General features: G+C 44.3%; 1 protein-coding gene and 1 pseudogene across 3 annotated transcripts in view; both read right to left on the minus strand.

Moving 5' to 3' along the window:
* The window catches only part of NPAS3 (neuronal PAS domain protein 3), a 476,441-nt gene extending 455,936 nt beyond the window's left edge, over positions 1–20,505 (minus strand). For all 3 annotated transcript variants that reach the window (XM_085878121.1, XM_085878123.1, XM_085878120.1), the window contains exon 1: positions 20,175–20,505. In XM_085878121.1, the coding sequence (XP_085734247.1) occupies positions 20,175–20,320 (146 nt within the window). In that variant the 5' untranslated portion in view covers positions 20,321–20,505. The remainder of the gene's footprint in view (positions 1–20,174) is intronic.
* LOC147028091 (uncharacterized) lies at positions 11,687–20,118 on the minus strand (annotated as a pseudogene).
* Positions 20,506–20,792: the final 287 nt, after the last annotated feature.

Consider the following 20,792-nt stretch of genomic DNA (forward strand, 5'->3'; position numbering starts at 1 on the left):
GGAGTTCTTGTTTTAGCTCTATCTAACACCAGCAGGGGTACACAGCATTGCCTGGTACTGTCCGAATCCTGTTGGCATTTTGAAGAATTTTTGGTGGGGGCCTAAAACACTTCCCTCTACCCACTAAAGAATGGGGACGGGGATCATGAATATTACCTTTCACAAGGCTACAAAGGCTTCGGCACGATGGAGCGATTTAAAAAAAAAAATTTTTTTTTTTTTTTCAAAATGTTCAATTTTATTTTATTTTATTTTTGGCATTATTGCAGTGGTACCTGGCATTTCCAAGTACTGTTCTAATACTGTTGGCAATTTGAAGAAATTTGAGAGATTAAAAAAAACAAAACCCAAAAAGAGAAACTTGTTTTTTTCAAAAGTTTTCATTTCCCCCCTCCCCCACCCCTAAAACACTCCCCAGCGCTCACTGATGAACCTCTGAAAGTTTGACGAATATCTGTTTCATCATCTCCGATTAAAAAAAATGGCGTCAGACAGACTGAAATGGCTCTTATGGTGCTGTTTAGACAAACCTGACCTTTTTTCTTTACCTTCTTACAAAGTTTGTTTTACGTTGGATACACTTACAATGGGGCGACCTTGAGAACGAGGAGAGCCCGAAATAATGGCTCAATAATGACTCCTGTTTCATTTCTCGATCATTTTTGTTTTTTTATTTACTCACAGGTGAGCACATTATTAAATCATTGGACGTGCAGCCATCTTTCCATCCCAGGAAGTTTCTGAATACAGAAAAGTTTGCAGAGTCTTCAGTTTTGTACAACTCATCTATAAAAATGAGTCCAACAGTGTGGCGCAGAGCTAGTGCACTGGCCATTGAGTTGTCTCGTCTGGGTTCGATTTCCAACTCGACAATTAACACTCGTATTGGTGCTTCGCAGGCCGGGAGTTGCATCAATGAGTGTGCCGTCCCTCAGATGAAGGTCAAGCTGGGGTCTCCTCTGCTTGCATTAGCTAGTGTACCCTAAACATGTCTTTCAAAAAGAGTAGGCCATTGTGTGCTGGTGGGAAGCCAACAAAATTAAAAATGTCTGCCCTAATAAGGAGGGGCATTGCGTCAGCAATACAACCGCTTTCAGTAAGAAGCCGAACACCAGGCCGAAATTGTAATTGAACCCCGGTCATATATGTATACATTTTTGGGGTATCGGAGGCATACAATTTGGGGTAGTAATAATAATAATAATCATTGTATTTATAATGCGCCTTTTTGCCTCTGGATACAAGGCCCATTTTACCTATTTTGTGTAAAGTATTACATTTTGCTAAAATTATGTTGTGAGGTTCTTTAGTTTACTGTTCATGTACCTATTGTGTGCAAGTCCAGTGCTGTCATCCTGTGATGAAAGCAGTGTCACCGTTAACATTCACTGCATTGCTCCACTCAGACATCATTATGATAGATCATTACCATAATAATACATAATCGTGAACTCAACATTGCTAAATAAAAATAATGGAAACAAAAAATTGCCTGGAAAGGCTGTTTGAATGAGTTATTTGAAAGAACAAATACATTATACAGTACTTTCAGACTTGGTCGCTAATGGTTTATTACTTTAGTCACGTGATATGCACAGCAAATGGAGAGCTCATTTTGGTACTGTGCTCACCATTGAGTTGTACAATCTACATTCGGTTTTATAATGAGGTTGGACGTAAATAAGAAAGGCTTCTTGGTGTAGTGACAGAACAGGGTGTGACACCTTGGAGTCCTTCGGATGGGAACGTAAGGCCGGCTGTCCCATATGCAATTCGATGAGAGATTAAAACACATCCGTATTTTCGCAAAGAGTAGGCCATTGTGTTCTGCTACTGCGGAGATATTGTCCACTTGGAGTGAGTTGCATCAATAGCACTACGAACGGTATGAGGTGGGATCCTTGGAATGTACATGCGGCATCGGCATGATGGGCCAAATATTTTTATTTGCACCTAATTTACTTTGTAATTCTTTGTAAAGAGACTTCATTGAAGTTCAGCAACGTATTTCAAACCAAAGCACTTCTAGCACTTTCCGTCAACCTCAGGTTATTAATGATGGCTTTGGAAGAGCTGTGCCCCTCTTTGTGGTTTTCAACTTCCGCATCTCAACTGATTAGGAAATGAGGAATCAATGGAACTCTGCTTGAGTTTGCCTTTGTAAGTGAGGAGGCTCGTTGCACAATACGATGTCCTGCTTTCCTTGCACCAAAGTCAATAAAATCCACCCTTATAAGCTTTTTTCCCAACGAACAAAAGCACATTGAAAGCAGCTGAACTGAAAACCTGGTCCATATTCCCTAATGCTGAACCTGCTGAATTGAAAACTTGGTATATTACATAATTTTCAGTTTATTTGCAATGTGGGATAGTCGATTATGGGGTTTATACAACAAGTATTTGACTTTAAAAATAAAAAGGCGGATCAGACTTTCACATGGTGAAAGGAACAGTACAAGCAATTGTACAAACACTGATCGTCTTTCTGAGTCTTTATCTTTCAATGAATGAGAACTAAGCTTTCCAGCATTTCAAATACAGTTACTGGAGGCAATTTTTTCAAATTAGTCATGGCAGGCAAACTGTGGAACTTGGCTGGGTCTGTGCTGGTTCACAGCATGGTAGGGCTTCAGATGAATAAAGTCATTGATCGAAACAACGTACACAGTGCCAACCAGCAGCAATAGCAGAAAGAATCTTATTTCTCCTTCTTTACGAACCTAACTTTCTTTATGTTAATAGCATTCAGTAATGGGTGCATTGCGAAATGTGCCATCATGGAAATTCCCATGGATTGTTGCTTGATCTTTCTGTTCAGTTTCAGTTTGTGTGTGTGTTTGTGTGCATATGTAGGGTTTGATAGACCTCTCCACGGATTATCAAAGACAACACCCCCTTTACCATCGCTTTTGGAGAGGTGCTTCTGTCTTGAGAGAAACAAATTCAGCTTAAAATGTAGAACTGACAACACTGTTTCACACCATGCAACACCAAGGGATGTTATCGTTATTCCCATTATCCCCCAGGTGGCATCAGGACACCCAAGGGGATTTGTGAACGTTTACCGGAGCTGAGAATCATCACTACTGCATCACAACCTGCTGCTGAAGCAGTCCTCAACCAGGGTGGGAATTTAAGGATTGTCGTTGAGCCCCAGACAGCCTCTAACTGTCGTTTGTTTGCAGTAATATTCCTGGTGATGGTTTGTCGGATCTTTGTAACGTTCTTCTTTATCATTCTCATTTATCGAAGGAATCCTTCGGATTTCGGCAATTATGTTGGCTGGTTGTGTGTGTCATTCTGTGTGTCTGTTTGTGTGTTTGTTTACCCTGTAGCAGCGACACCGTTTCAGCGATCATGACCAAACTGGGTACAGACGTCGGCCATGGTCCAACTTAGACACTTGTCGTTTTTGGTGAATCTAGGTCAAAGGTCAAGGTCAACGAAAAACGGAAATTCTTATTTTCGCAATAACGTCCGCTGAAATGGTCGTATCGACTTCAAACCAAATCCAAAATGTGCATCTTCCAATTCTGCATCCAACCATATGTCTCATTGGGGTGTCACACCAACACCCTTCTTAGCGGTCGGGGGTCGAATGTCAGGGGGGGTCGGGTCAAAAATTTAAAATTGCAATAAAAACGCCATTTCAAGTCCGATTGACTTCCAAGTTATGATCATGACCAAACTAAGTGCTATAACTCATTAAACAGTAGCACTATCTACTTATAAGAACCAAATTGATTTCCAGGTTTCTGTTTTTTCAGAGATCATGGAGATATGACAAAGTTATTCCGGCAATTCCTTGCTCAACGAGCAATTCCATTTGTTTGTTTTTGTGCAGGATATATCAGAAAGTTGTGAACGGATCCGGATGACATTTTGTGGACAGGTTTAGTTTGAGACACGGAAAATTGGTTAGATTTTGATGTAGATCCGGATCCAGATCCGACGACTAGAATTTTTTACCTGATTCTTCACCATTGAGAGATCGGGCCCAAAACGCTATATCGCACGATATCTCAAAAAGTTGTGTACAGATTCAGACAAAAGTTGCTGAACATGTTGTGTGTGTGTGAAAAGGAAGAATAGATTCGATTTTGGTGAAGATCCTAATCTGGATCCAGATCTGATAATTTTTTAAGTGATTCTTCATCATTGATAGTGCTAAACCGATATATAGCACGATATCTCAAAAAGTTGTGGACGGATTCAGACGACACTTGATGGACATGTTGGGTGTGTGACAAGGAGGAAATGATTCGACTTTGGTGAAGATCCGATTCCGGATCTGGATACGAGAATTATTTAATTATTAAAGTGATTCTTCACCATTGAGAGATAGAGCCAAAAACGATATATTACTGTATAGCATGATATTTCAAAAAATGTATTGGGCCCGGTATGTTCTCGTGGATCAGGCATTACGTGGCGGAGGTGTGCCCTCCACTGAGTGCCCGTCTCGTTTTCTGTTGTTTTATTTGCAATTGTTGGGGTTGTATTTGTTGCTGTTTTGGTTTCTTGTATGACACATCTTCCATTTGCATCTGTCTGTAATGGAAATTTTTTGCAATGCGGGTTAAGGATATCTTTTCTGGCTTGTCGTCTTTGTGTTTGCTTAGAAATTGGATTCGGTAGTCTATTGAACATTTCACGTACTCAGCCAACCACACAAACTGGCGATCTGTGCACATGGTTGAGCTCCATCAGGTCACTACTTCCTTCTCGTCTCTACAGATACATTTTCAGGATGCAATGGTTTTTGTAGAACATTGTGTGATTAGTGAAGAATTTCCTTGTTTTGATGTCTAGTTTATCAATTTCTGCTGGTGTCCAGTTTATTACTCCACAGCTGCATTGGAATACTGGAACTGCGACTTGGTTTATGGCTTTGATTTTGTTTCTTGAGGATAGGTATGTTTTCAGGCTCAGCCTTGTTCTGCGCAGGTATTCTTTGGTAATTATTTTGCGCATTTGTTTGTGACATATTTGGTGGCCTTGTTCTACTCTGAAATATCTGTATGATGTTTCATTGTCTAGCTCCTGGATTGTTGTTGTATTTAGGTCGATTTCTATGTTGTCCATTTTTGTTGGTTTGCTTTGTGCAAATGTGCACTTGACACATTTATTTCAGCCACATTCCATTTGAATGGCATCGGAGTACTGCATCATTAATTAGCTCCATCGGCGAAGGTTGATGGCGGTTATGCTTACACCCCTGTTTGTTTGTTTGTCTGTCTGCAGCATGATATCTCAAAAAGTTATGGTATCGGAGGAAACTTTGTGGATAGGTTGGGTGTGTGATAAGGACGAAAAGATGATTTGAGTTCAGGTCCAGATGCAGATCCGACCTATCAGTAGGATACAAAACGTAAACTGCTCAGCCTGGTGGAGGTATGCGCTCTACCAAGTGCCATTCTAATTTCAGTTGTTCTGACAATTTTTGGTAGTTCAGTGTGAAGAGCTTTAAATCAACCATGTACAGCAGATGTGTCACCTTTCCTGTCTCTTTGGACCATTTATTGAATGGTGTGTGTGTGTGTGTGTGTGTGTGTGTGTGTGTGTGTGTGTGTGTGTGTGTGTGTGTGTGTGTGTGTGTGTGTGTGTGTGTGTGTGTGTGTGTATGTGTGTAGCTGTTCTTAGAATCATGGTCATTGCCATCAGCAGTATAATTGGACCATCTCTCCCACTTTGTTCATCATCATGATTAAAACGATTACAACCCTCACTATCACTCGTGTCATAATTGCCATTATAACTACCACCATTACATTTGTAGTCATCATCGACACCACTATTGCCATGATCATGACTCAAAAAGTACATATGGTGGTCATTTATTATCAGCCAACCTTTACATTCAAGTGGAGTTTGACTGCTCATGCATTTCAAAAAAGTATTAACAAGGAGTGATAATGTGCATCTGTTGCTTCAACTTACAGATTAGAGGAATCAACATCTTTTTTTTACATTTAAATTTGATTGGTTGTTGCATTTTCTTCTTTTTTTTACACCCTTTTCGGTTTTGCAGGATGACCTTGGCAGTAAAGGTGTGGAAAGATGACCACCTTTCCATACAACATCCTCAGCCCTGATTCTGTGTTCAGTATCCTGAACGTCTACACCAAAGGACTGTGGCTGATGTTGCATCGAGGAATTTCAAATTTAAAATATTCAGTATGCGGAACAAAAGGACATGGGAAGATTTAGCGATACAAGGGGGACAGGTACACGTCTTGCCCCGCATTTCCTACCAGAGACATCTTACTCTACCTTACTCTCCTGATAAAGGTAAATGCACCGGTTTTCCTTGAAAATTGATCCACACATACAGACTTGGATCAACATGCATATTCCATTTCTTGGTTGTATCAGTCATGGTTCAATGCATATACCATTCCTAGTCACCAATAATTTGTGACAATTGAATGAAGTAAAGGTTACAAGTTCCGTGTAAATATACAGCCTTACAGGTCACAATTCGATCTACGTGTACCAGCTGGTGTTCGATGTCCATGCAAGTGTACCGACCACAGTTCCATGGACCTGTACCAGTCATGGTTCCATAAATATATACCAGTCGTAAATGCAAGAGCTTCATATTTCTTAATCAGAATACTCTTCGGCTGTCAGAGAGGAAAGAAGGGCCGTTCCTTACTGAGACTTTGGACCAGATGCATTCCCACGGCGGCAGCACAAGACTGATTAATATTTATCAGTTTCTGCAGTTTTGAAAGCCAAGTTTGACAAAATGCTCTATTACTGTGGCTGAATCAAAATGGGCTCCAAAGGATATTTGGCCTGTTTTCTGCCAATATGATTCCATTACGGAGATGTTTGACAAGCGGTCAGCAGAACATAAAAGAAATCCCACATTCTGCCCTTTCGCTTTAAATTCATCTTTTGAGATTTTTTTTTTTTTACTTTATTATTTCTCAAAAGAGGAATGCATTCCCCTGATTGCTTTTGCTCTCTGCTCCATATATCTAATGCATTGACCACTTGCCCTGAAGTATCCACCTGCCTTATCCCGAGATTTACTTGATTGAGTCTCTACCTGAAAATATAATAAACAGTTCTTGAATGGACGTATGCATACACCTGTAGGTCCAGCACGGTCAATAATTTTCCAAAGATTATTATAAAAACTTCTTTTTTTTTATCTTCTTTTTCTTTTTGTGAATACAAATTAAAGTAACCATTCCAGAAAGGAATAGCCGCCTCTGGATTGTGAAGCAAGCAAACAGCCGCCCGCTTATCCCGGCAGGTAAAATAAATGGCCGATTTGCTGTCCAAGCCAATGAAGTGCTTCCTGGCATCCACAGCCCGCGTGCAGCAGATGTATAATGGGCTTTGTGCAAGCGCTTTTCCTCTTCGGGTGCCATAAGGTAGCTTGGATCACAGTAGAGGAGGCAAATTCCGGGCTGAAGGCATTGCAGCCTAGGGATGACTTTGGCTAACTGCCTCCCTTAGGCTACATTAGGCAAACAATCCAGTGCAGTAGCCGACAGACAATGACACCATCTATTGCAATCATTTGAAACCAGCACAATCAAAGAATTCCATCCAGGAGCGGCGAGGATCTTGTTTTGTAATCATCTAAAGTGATCATTGGGACATGGCACGAAATTGCCCTGTTCCATTAACATCTCAATAGCAATGAAAGAACATGATCCGCAGTTGCACGAAGGAACCGTGGGAAGGGTAGGGGAACGGTTTGGGTAGAGTAATGGTGACAATTGGTGTGGGCTACGGGAGGGTGGTGGGAGTGAAGTTGGATGAGGGTAAGAGGGGGAGGATGAAGCGGGGTAGAATTGGGGTGCGAGTTGAACTGGATACAGAATGGATTCAGCAAGGGGGCATGGGAGTGGAGCAAGGAGGGATGGGAGAATGGATTGAGCAAGGAGGGATTGGAGATGTAAGTCAGAGAAGAGTGGGGGTATAACGAGGATATGAAGGCGATTATTGATAAGTGATGGATGGGGTTATAAAGAGGAGATGAGGGAGGAATTTGGTTGACAAGTGGGGGTATAATGAGGAGATGAGGGTAGACCATGGTAGGAGACAGGTGGAGATATAATGAAGAGATAAGGGTGGAACATGGTAGCAGATGGTGGAGGTATAATGAGGAGATAAGGTTGGATGATGGAAGGAGAGAAGTGGAGGTATAATGAGGAGATAAGTTTGGATGATGGAAGGAGAGAGGTGGAGGCGTAATGAGGAGATTAGGGTGGAGCATGATAGGAGACAGGTGGAGGTATAATGAAGCGATGAGGGTGGACCATGGTGGGAGACAGGTGGAGGTGTAATGAGTTGATGAGGCTGGATCATGGTCGGAAACAGGTGGAGGTATAATGAAGCGATGAGGGTGGACCATGGTGGGAGACAGGTGGAGGTGTAATGAGTTGATGAGGCTGGATCATGGTCGGAGACAGGTGGAGGTATAATGAAGCGATGAGGGTGGACCATGGTGGGAGACAGCTGGAGGTGTAATGAGTTGATGAGGCTGGATCATGGTCGGAGACAGGTGGAGGTATAATGAAGAAATGAGGGTGGCTCCTGGTAGAAGACGGGTGGGGCTGTAACATGGTTGGAGATGTGGGGAGGTAGAAATGGCTGTGCAATAGTAAGGGAATGTCATGTTTAAACTAAGGTCCTAAAAGCTTGCTTCTTTTCCAATTTATCATTTTCTCATTGTTGAATCAAAACATTCCACCTGTCGTTTTTTATATTATTTTTACGGCCCTTCAAGCCTTTGTGTACTGTAATTGTGTTAATGACAAAGTGTGGAATCAAAAGTGAAATCCCTCATAATTATTCTCATATTTTGACGGCATGAAAGAACGAACGCCGACCAAACATTAAACAGAAAAATAAATTCTGTCTCTGGAAGGTAAAATATTAATTACGTGGTAATGAGATTAACAAAGCAACGGCTGCCTCGGATGAAAGGTTGCCTTGCCATTGATAACCAATAAACTGCTATTTATCCATGATTGTTCAACTTTCTGACAACGATGATAAAAATGTATCGATAAGAAATCAAAACTGTTAAAAAAAAAAATGCTGAACAAAGACTCAACACCTTTTCAAAATGCTTGATGAACACCTTCACTCTCAAAATCATTCCCTGTTCAGAGCGATGGTGCTAAGCTTCAGTCCTGGTCAGTGTGACCACTCCTCATTTTCAAAAATGCCAAGGTGAGCCAATGAAAAAAGCCAAGAATTCATCAGGTTTCGGAAAAGCGATGATAATAGAAAACCGATATGCCAAGAAAACCTATAGAAAACCAAGATGCCAAGGTGAACAACAAATAGACAAGATCTTGTGAAAAAAGCCAAGGAGTGGTCACTCCGACTCAGGAATTTGGAACTTGGCCATGGTGCCGGCGATAGCTCCCCTACTCTTCGCGAAGGACACCGTGGGGTCTTTACCATCAACTAAGCAATGTCAGCAGACTGGACAGTTAGTTTAACGTCCATCCGAGGGAGGGCACAAACATTGATGAATCAATCACCCGCCTGTGAAACACCAGGGCGGCAGTTTATAGTGAGGTCGAGATTCGAACCCAAGATAGACAGCTCAGGCGAGTGTGCGTACCTGTAAGGCCATCCCACCAGCCCCCCCCCCCCTTTGCGTTATACCGCAGAGTTCTCCACGAGCAGAGAAAGTCTGCACATCGTGATCATCCCTCATTCTCACATTTCTTCTCTCCCCCATCCCCTTAGCACTGATATACACGTCCCCCAGAAGGCCTAATGTTTTCTTAATTCCATGTAAATTTATATGCATTTTCCAAAGTCAGCATGAATATTCATGAGTCGTAAATGGATGTGCAGAAACGAGTCATAATCCAGGATCCCGCGTGGAGTGGGCAAGTGAATTTGCCTCCCGCTAAGCCGCCCGACAGCGTTTTCCCCGGACCAGCAGCACAGCACCGCGCAATGGAACCGCGCTGCACCGACCGAGGCAAATGGCTCGTGTCGCACAGGGTTGGGCCCGGGCCCCTGTGCAGCCCACACTTAATAAGTCTGCTGCTGCTGAGAACGTCACAAGGCCGAGGCGAAACAATTTTTAAACATGGGGTCACGTGATGTCATCCCATTACGTCACAATCAAAACATTGTTTAAAACTCCATTCCGTTTGTCTTGCGTTAGGCGTTCAGACGTCTCGAACGAGATACTCACGATAGTTCAATAACACGGCCAACGTTGATTTTTAAATTTTTTTTATTATTTATCTAATAAGCAAGGAGATATAACTCCATTGAATAGCAAGGAACGTTTGCACATGAGGACGCCACTCGGACCATCACGCCCGTGCTACACCAACACCAGCCACCACCAGGGCCACCAATCCATGCACAAGCTTACCCACAAGTCCTGCCAATGTCCCAACAGCCCTCAATCTCCAATGCCTCGACGTACCCATCCAATTCCAATTTAATTATCGATGTTTTTATATTTATATATGCATATACATATTTAATTAATTTTTATACATTATTATTTCTTTATTTAAATATATATTTCTTTCTATGGCTCATTGTAACCACTCACTGAGTGACTCGCTCACTGACTGATATTGAAGTCCGGTACCTTCCAGGTGATGTAGAAAGCTGGAATCTCGCCTACCAATGGACATCAAAGGTGAACTATCCGGGAAAATCACAGAACTGTGGGAAAGCACCCGTAAATGGAAATATAGACAAATGAAAAAAAAATGAAAAATCAAATGCAGGTAAGCGACCCAAGACAATGGGGAAGCACAGTTCGTAATTGCTTACAATATGTAAGCATACACTGCTCATATATATATATATATATATATATATATATATATATATATATATATATATATATATATATATGTACACACACACACACCACATGAAAGTTTTATTCATGCTGGAGTACTGAGTGTCTCGCGCCGTATATAAGTTTCTGAACACACCAAGTGTCTCATTCGATATCGATGTCAGTGATATTGCACACAATTGCTATTTAAAGATCCTCTGTTAAAAATTGCAAACTTTTATAAAAGCCATAAATTCAATGGTTCATAACGATTACATTCAGAGGACAAAAAAAAAATTATTCGTGGCTTTTCTTTGTTTTTAACAAGCAAAGTAATGAATGTTTGACATGTGAAACAGAGCAGTCGTCACTTTGTCATCAATATAAACTTTTTTGCTTGTTGGAGGATGTCGAAAATCGCCTTAAACTTCACCACCATAAATTATACAATTATGTGTCGGCCCACAACATGATACTTGGAATTAAGGAATGGGAGGATAGCTAAGAGGTGTGTGCACTCGCCTCTGATCTGTCTAGCCTGTGTTTGAATCCCGACCTGGCTCGAAACTGCCATGATGGTGTTTCACATGGACAGCCGGGCATCGATGTGTCCGCCGTTCATGGGATTGATGCCAAGGTGGAGGGCCTGCCTGCCAGGATTAATTGGTAGACATTAAAGATCTCAAGGTGTGTTTTTCACGAAGAGTGGGCAAGTTATCACCAGCATCCTGAACAAATTATATAATTCATGCACCTTCAGTCAACCGTCAAGCCTGGTCAGCTGATTCATAAAATAACTGGGTCAAAAAAGTTCCCCGCTCGACCCCAGAATAAAAAGGTGACATCAATCACTCGCAGTTGAACGTCAGGTTCGCAGTTCCTAGCTAACTACAGAAGATGGGAAAAATGGGGCCAGTAGTTGTAGTCGTAGTAGTAGTAGTAGTAGTGGTAGTGGTAATAGACGGCGACAACATTGTTCAAGTGAAGTCCCTGTGGAGTTATTTGTCGAGTCTCGGTGGAAACCTCAAAAACCCAACGAGTTTGTAACGATGGTCGCTGAATGTTTCGGCTCTGCAGAAAGACTTGTTGGAGAATCTTTTTAAGCAGAATCGAACAAAGCACCCGAAACGCACAAGGCGTGCTACATCTGGTGATCTGAGGAGGATTCATCCGAGATATCAGCTCTGACTCGGGCACTTGCTCGCTCATCGCAGCGTATCAGAAACCAATTTCAGGTTCAACATGTCACGATGCAGGTGCTCAGATATTGAGGAGTGTGTGTGCGTGTGCGTGTGCGTGCGTGCGTGTGTAGGGGATAGGGGATGGAGAGACGTGACTGGTGGGGAATCCAACGCTGCAATTTCAATCCACACTTTATCTCCTCTTCTGAAATTTGATGGCGATGATTCGTTCATGTATCGATGTTGGTTTTTGCTATTCGTGAGATCCAATACGACGCAGTGATTTTGCACCGAGCTCGAGATGAACACGTTGGCCAAAGAGAGTTCCTTAACGCACCGAAGATTTTCATTAATCACGAGGGCACAAAGAATCCTTTCATCAAGCACCCGAACCAGCCCTCCACACCGCACCCCTCCTCCTCATTCCCCTCCCCTCCCCCTCGTCCTCGCCGCCGATGACCTGCGAACAGCCGACCGTTCCAGGCAAAGCGGGATGAAAGGTCACGCCGGATAAGGCCTTTCAGTGCCAACCCTCGATCGTCGCGTCGAAATATTTCGCACGCGCGGAATTTCACCCCAAAATGTTTCATCTGTTTATGGAGTGATCGGTGGTGAGAACCTGCCGGAGGTGGTGGAGGGACGGCCGAGCACTTCGACCACAAGGCGGACATATCGCATCATCTCAAGTTGCAGATGCAAGTCGCGCGTAAAACGTGCAAGCGGCACGTCTAGAGCTTCATGCGTCACCAACGTGTGCGGTGCAGGGTGTGTGTGTTGGTGTGTGCAGGGTGTTGGTGTGTGCAGGGTGTTGGTGTGTGCAGGGTGTTGGTGTGTGTGTGCAGGGTGTTGGTGTGTGCAGGGTGTTGGTGTGTGCAGGGTGTTGGTGTGTGCAGGGTGTTGGTGTGTGCAGGGTGTTGGTGTGTGCAGGGTGTTGGTGTGTGCAGGGTGTTGGTGTGTGCAGGGTGTTGGTGTGTGTGTGCAGGGTGTTGGTGTGTGCAGGGTGTTGGTGTGTGCAGGGTGTTGGTGTGTGTGTGCAGGGTGTTGGTGTGTGCAGGGTGTTGGTGTGTGCAGGGTGTTGGTGTGTGTGCAGGGTGTTGGTGTGTGCAGGGTGTTGGTGTGTGTGTGTGCAGGGTGTTGGTGTGTGTGCAGGGTGTTGGTGTGTGTGCAGGGTGTTGGTGTGTGTGCAGGGTGTTGGTGTGTGTGCAGGGTGTTGGTGTGTGTGCAGGGTGCTGGTGTGCAGAGTGCTGGTGTGCAGAGTGCTGGTGTGCAGGATGTGTGTGTGTGCAGGATGTGTGTGTGTTGGTGTGCAGGGTGTTGGTGTGCAGGGTGTTGGTGTGCAGGGTGTTGGTGTGCAGGGTGTTGGTGTGCAGGGTGTTGGTGTGCAGGGTGTTGGTTGCAGGGTGTTGGTTGCAGGGTGTTGGTTGCAGGGTGTGTGTGTGTGTGTGTGTGTGTGTGTGTGTGCAGGGTGTTGGTTGCAGGGTGTTGGTGTGCAGGGTGTTGGTTGCAGGGTGTTGGTGTGCAGGGTGTTGGTTGCAGGGTGTGTGTGTGTGTGTGTGTGTGTGCAGGGTGTTGGTTGCAGGGTGTGTGTGTGTGTGTGTGTGTGCAAGGTGTTGGTTGCAGGGTGTGTGTGTGTGTGTGTGTGCAGGGTGTTGGTGTGCAGGGTGTGTGTGTGTGCAGGGTGTTGGTGTGTGCAGGGTGTTGGTGTGTGCAGGGTGTTGGTGTGCAGGGTGTTGGTGTGCAGGGTGTTGGTGTGCAGGGTGTAGGTGTGCAGGGTGTTGGTGTGCAGGGTGTTGGTTGCAGGGTGTTGGTGTGCAGGGTGTTGGTTGCAGGGTGTTGGTGTGCAGGGTGTTGGTTGCAGGGTGTGTGTGTGTGTGTGTGTGTGTGTGTGTGCAGGGTGTTGGTTGCAGGGTGTGTGTGTGTGTGCAGGGGGTGTGTTTGTGTTGAGGTCTTTGTAGAAATCTCGTGCTTCCTTCCACGTTGCCGGGGACGAACCTACCGACGAACACGCGCGACGTCGCAATTCGTGCACGATCACGGGAAGCCGCGCCTTGGTACTTTCGTGGGAATAGGAGGCGCGGAAACGACGAGAGACGTTCAGAAAGTTCTTCGATCGACATTACGCCAACATCTTTACATTTTTCGAATTGCAACTGTGCCTCGATGTAATTTCTCAGCAAAAACGTAAACACATTTTTATCATCATTTCGTGCAACTTCTCGTTCGCAGAACTTTTTGAACGAACTCCGAAGTGCGAGCTTTCCATGCACGCCAGACTACATGGTACTCCTTGACAACCGAGGAGTATCACGTGGAGGAGTATCACCGAGGCAGGGAGGACCGAGCGTGCTCGTGGGTGTGCGCTGACAAAGGCCCCATGAAGGCGGTGCCGTCACCTTATCCGCTATTTCTTAGGTTCACGCGAATTCCGAGCATGAACAGGACGACTGTACCGTCACCGTCAGGCGACCAATCAGACCACCGAGTGCTGGAAGGATGGATCGTTCCTCAACACGTTCAGTTCAGTTTGTGCACATCTCAAAACTGACTAATTCGTCTGTTAACCATTAAATTAGGAATTGGAATCATAAGTTAGCCTGAATTTACAGACTGAGCCAGATATGTGGGTTTCATCCCCGCACGAATGGTCCACGCACGTGTATACCCATAGCAGGTCTTCGTCGAGTGTAACCAAGACTCATTGCTAACTTAGATCCCAACCATGAAACATCCTCAACCAGATGCTCGCAAAATCCAGCTCTTCCATGAGCCTCGACCCGCACATCAGCGATGAAAATGACACGGACGTCGACTACACATACCAGAGACGGGTTCCACTGCATTATTTCAGGCTCTTCCATGAGCCTCGACTTGAACAATTTTAAGGATCTCAAAAGCGTATTAAATCGAGAGAAGTCATCACTCTGGCATTTCCAACTGGACCATGAGTTTTGATTTCTGTGTTTAAAATAAAAACACACAAACACGCACGCACGCACGCACGCACGCACGCACACGGGCACACCAGGTCTCCGTTGTCGCGTAACCAGGACAGGTCGTCCTCTCCATTAAAAACAACTTTGGCGGCCACATGAAACACCCGGCCAAGAGGGCTTTGGAGTGCACGTCCACTATTAACTACAACAATGAACGTGCTTGATTGCTTTTGTTAGCAATGTCGGTGGAATTGGCTTCTGGACCGAACAAGTGTGCATTCCGAGGGAAGAGCGTGTGTACCAGGACAGGAAGCATGGAGTAACAGGGGATGGGATGGAGTAATAGGGGATGGGATGGAGTAACAGGGGATGGGATGGAGTAACAGGGGATGGGATGGAGTAACAGGGGATGGGATGGAGTAATAGGGGATGGGATGGAGTAACAGGGGATGGGATGGAGTAACAGGGGATGGGATGGAGTAACAGGAGATGGGATGGACTAACAGGGGATGGGATGGAGTAATAGGGGATGGGATGGAGTAACAGGGGATGGGATGGAGTAACAGGGGATGGGATGGAGTAACAGGGGATGGGATGGATTAACAGGGGATGGGATGGAGTAACAGGGGATGGGATGGAGTAACAGGGGATGGGATGGAGTAACAGGGGATGGGATGGAGTAACAGGGGATGGGATGGAGTAACAGGGGATGGGATGGAGTAACAGGGGATGGGATGGAGTAACAGGGGATGGGATGGAGTAATAGGGGATGGGATGGAGTAATAGGGGATGGGATGGAGTAACAGGGGATGGGATGGAGTAACAGGGGATGGGATGGAGTAATAGGGGATGGGATGGAGTAACAGGGGATGGGATGGAGTAACAGGGGATGGGATGGAGTAATAGGGGATGGGATGGAGTAACAGGGGATGGGATGGAGTAACAGGGGATGGGATGGAGTAACAGGGGATGGGATGGAGTAACAGGGGATGGGATGGAGTAGCAGAGGATGGGATGGAGTAACAGGGGATGGGATGGAGTAATAGGGGATGGGATGGAGTAATAGGGGATGAAATTTAGGGATTTCTTGGAGGGGTTTGTTCAGTTTGTTGGGACATCTCAATGCTTCCCCTTCGTGGTATCATCAGTTGTCTTGGATTTATGGAAATCCTATTCAGTTCAGTGTACGACACCGAAAACATGTAAAGAAGAGGGGTTCTGTGTTGTGCAATAGAACTTCTGGATGGTAATAAAGAGGGGTTCTGAGTGGGACGAAAGAGGGGTTCTGAGTGGGACTAAATAGAAGTTCTGAGTGGATTTAAAGAGGGGTTCTGAGTGGATTTAAAGAGGGGTTCTGAGTGGGACTAAATAGAAGCTATGAGTGGTACGAAAGAGGGGTTCTGAGTGGATTTAAAGAGAGAGGGGTTCTGAGTGGATTTAAAGAGAGAGGGGTTCTGAGTGGATTTAAAGAGAGAGGGGTTCTGAGTGGATTTAAAGAGAGAGGGGTTCTGAGTGGATTTAAAGAGAGAGGGGTTCTGAGTGGTATTAAAGAGGGGTTCTGAGTGGATTTAAAGACGAGTTCTGAGTGGATTTAAAGACGAGTTATGAGTGGGACTAAATATAAGTTATGAGTGGTAGGAAAGAGGGGTTCTGGGTGGATTTAAAGAGGGGTTCTGAGTGGGACGAAAGAGTGGTTATGAGTGGGACGAAATAGAAGTTATGAGTGGTACGAAAGAGGGGTTCTGAGTGGATTTAAAGACGAGTTCTGAGTGGATTTAAAGAGGGGTTCTGAGTGGTATTAAATAGGGGTTCTGAGTGGTATTAAAGAGGGGTTCTGGGTGGATTTAAAGAGGGGTTCTGAGTAGCATTAAAGAGGTGTTCTGAGTGGTACGAAGGAGTGGTTCTGAGTGGGACTAAATCGTAGATGTGAGTGATACTAAAGAGGGGTTCTGATTGGATTAAAAGAGGGGTTCTGAGTGGTACTAAAGAGGGGTTCTGAGTGGTACTAAAGAGGGGTTCTGAGTTGTACTAAAGAGGGGTTCTGAGTGGTACTAAAGAGGGGTTCTGAGTGGTACTAAAGAGGGGTTCTGAGTGGTACTAAAGAGGGGTTCTGAGTGGTACTAAAGAGGGGTTCTGAGTGGTACTAAAGAGGGGTTCTGAGTGGTACTAAAGAGGGGTTCTGAGTGGTATTAAAGAGGGGTTCTGAGTGGTATTAAAGAGGGGTTCTGAGTGGTATTAAAGAGGGGTTCTGAGTGGTATTAAAGAGGGGTTCTGAGTGGTATTAAAGAGGGGTTCTGAGTGGTATTAAAGAGGGGTTCTGAGTGGTATTAAAGAGGGGTTCTGAGTGGTATTAAAGAGGGGTTCTGAGTGGATATAAAGAGTGGTTCTGAGTGGATTTAAAGAGGGGTCCTGAGTGGTACTGAAGAGGGGTTCTGAGTGGTACTGAAGAGGGGTTTTGAGTGGTACTAAATATAAGTTCTGAGGTACTAAAGAGGGGTTCTGAGTGGCACTAAAGATAACTTCTGAGTGGTACTAAAGAGAACTTCTGAGTGGTACTAAAGAGGGGTTTTGAGTGGTACTTAAGAGGAGTTTTGAGTGATACTAAATATAAGTTCTGAGTTGGACTAACGAGGAGTTCTGAGTGGTACTAAAGAGAACTTCTGAGTGGTACTAAAGATTAGTTCTGAGTGGTACTAAATAGAAGTTATGAGTGGTACGAAAGAGGGCTTCTGAGTGGTACTAAAAAGGGGCTCTGAGTGGTACTAAAGAGTGGTTCTGAGTGGTACAAATTAGAAGTTATGAGTGGTACGAAAGAGGGGTTCTGAGTGATACTGAATTGAAGTCATGAGTGGTATTCAAGAGGTGTTCTGAGTGGTATTAAAAAGGGGTTCTGAGTGGTATTAAAGAGGGGTTCTGAGTGGTATTAAAGAGGGGTTCTGAATGGGACTAAAGAGGGGTTCTGAGTGGTATTAAAGAGTGGTTCTGAGTGGGACTAAAGAGGGGTTCTGAGTGGTACCAAAGAGAACTTCTGAGTGGTACTAAAGAGGGGTTTTGAGTGGTACTAAAGAGGGGTTCTGAGTGGTACTAAAGAGGGGTTCTGAGTGGTACTAAAGAGGGGTTCTGAGTGGTGTTGCCATTCACAGGTCTTATGACAGGTACGGGTTATTACTTCAGAGGAACCAGCCAGAAGAAGATCGCTCGAAGATAATGGACTATGGTGGTGCAGCCCCAGCGTGGACCATGCCGATGATTGTACATCATGTAAAACATAACGATAACATGACCGTGGACGAATCGACATCGCTGTCTGCTGAGCTCATCAAACAAATGGACAATTCACAGTAACAAAGCAGTGTACAATTGTTGCATTGTTTTGTACATTAGTGTCCATCACCCTTGGTTATCAAACAGAACTGCAGATGTACAGGAAGAACCAAAACCTCAAATAAACAACCCGAGAGTGCTCGGAGCGACGAGTTCGACTACCTGTTTATGTTAGCATTGCAGACAACGATCCAAGGAAATTTGCCAACTTTATGATACTATGTATCTTTGTACGATTCAATATTTATGATACCACGTATCTATGTACGATTCAAACCTTATGATACCATGTATCTATGTACGATTTAAACTTTATGATACTATTTATGATTCAAACTTTATGATAGTATGTGTCTATGTACGATTCAAACCTTATGATACTATGTATCGATGTACGATTCAGCTTTATGATACCATGTGTCTATGTATGATTTAAACGTTATGATACTTTGTGTCTATGTACGATTCAAACTTTATGATACTATGTATCGATGTATGATTCAAACTTTATGGTACCTTGCATCTATGTACGAGTTAAACTTTATAATGCCATGTGTCTATGTACGATTCAAACTTTATGATACCATGCATCTATGTATGATACTATGTATCGATGTACGATTCAATCTTTATGATCCTATGTATCGATGTAAGATTTAAACTTTATGATAATATGTATCCATGTACGATTTAAACTTTATGATACTATGTATCTATGTACGATTCAATCTTTATGATCCTATGTATGATTCAAACTTTATGATACTATGTATCCATGTACGATTCAAACCTTATGATACTATGTATCAATGTACGACTCAAACTTTATGATAACATGTATCTATGTACGATTCCAACTTTATGATACTATGTATCCATGTACGATTCAAACCTTATGATACTATGTATCAATGTACGACTCAAACTTTATGATAACATGTATCTATGTACGATTCCAACTTTATGATACTATGTATCCATGTACGATTCAAACCTTATGATACTATGTATCAATGTACGACTCAAACTTTATGATAACATGTATCTATGTACGATTCCAACTTTATGATACTATGTATGTATGTACGATTTAAACTTTATGATACTATGTTCCTATGTACGATTCAAACTTTATGATACCATGTAAACTTTATGATACTATGTATCTATGTACGACTCAAACTTTATGATACGATGTATGATTAAAACTTTATGATACTATGTATCTATGTTCGACTCAAACTTTATGATACTATGTATCTATGTACGATTTAAACTTTATGATACCATGTATCTATGTACGATTTAAACTTTATGATACTATGTATCTATGTACGACTCAAACTTTATGATACGATGTATGATTAAAAAAACTTTATGATACTATGTATCTATGTTCGACTCAAACTTTATGATACTATGTATCTATGTACGATTTAAACTTTATGATACTATGTATCTATGTACGATTTAAACTTTATGATACTATGTATCTATGTACGATTTAAACTTTATGATGTCCTCTTGGTGTTCCCATCAGCACCACATGTACCATAAGTATTTCTCCTTTGTCTATTACTGTCGATGTAAAGGTACACCGAGGTCTTTGTCGAGCATATAGTGTGTCTTCAAGGTCCTTCGATCAGTGTGAAACACGTTTGGTCTAATATGGCACTTTCAAACCGGTTACCGCTTTTGCCGGCTGTGACCGAGGGGTGCGGATCCAGTCGTTAGCGATGTACCATTGTATAGACCATCAGGTTCAAGCACACATGCGTGCAACAACCTGTACGCACACAGCACCCGATGCACCACCACCTTCTCTGCCCAGAACACCCCGAACGGAACCGCGTTTGAGCGCGACCCGACCGGAGATCTCCATGGCCGAGCTCCAGACAGGAAGGAGCGGCCAGGGCGACGAACGATCGCCGTTCTTACCGTTGCTGATACGAGGGAAGCCCCAGTACATTGTGTGCCGCCGCTCCATTGGGCGCGTCGCCCCGTGCCGTGCCCGGCGCCGCTTGCCCTGAAGAGCCGCTGTCTAGCGTCGCCTGGAAGCCAAATTCCGGGAAGATTCTAATCATCGCGGCGCCGAGCTCGAGCCGAGGCTCCGAGCCAGCCCCGACGCTAGAGCTGCCCGGGCCGTGCGTGGCCGCGAGGCGCGGCCGATCCCGCGCTCTCCTCAGTGAGAGGGAAAAGTTTGGCGCGTTTAACGCATCGCGTCGGACGCCGTGGGAATGCGGGCGGCGCACGAGCCCGGTGCGCTCGGGCTGGAAGTGTGGGCATGTACGTGTGTGCGTGTGTACGTTCGGGGCGCGCGCGCCCGTGTGTGCGTGCGTGTGTGTGTGTGCGCGGGAGGGAGGATGGGAGAACGGGAGGGTGGGGAGGGAGAACCTCGCGTTGGATGACACCACGGGGGCGAGGGACGACCGCAGCTCTGCGGGGACAACAGTGGGGGAAGAGGGGCGCCTGAACGGTGTGTGTGGCGTGTGAGGGAGGATGGGTGGAGGTAACTCCGAAAATATGGAGTGTGGGAAGGGGGTGTTTATGAAAAGT

Source organism: Eptatretus burgeri, chromosome 4 (assembly GCF_056783735.1).
Source record: "Eptatretus burgeri isolate ZD-2024b chromosome 4, Ebu_testis_v1, whole genome shotgun sequence".
NCBI lineage: Eukaryota > Metazoa > Chordata > Myxini > Myxiniformes > Myxinidae > Eptatretus > Eptatretus burgeri.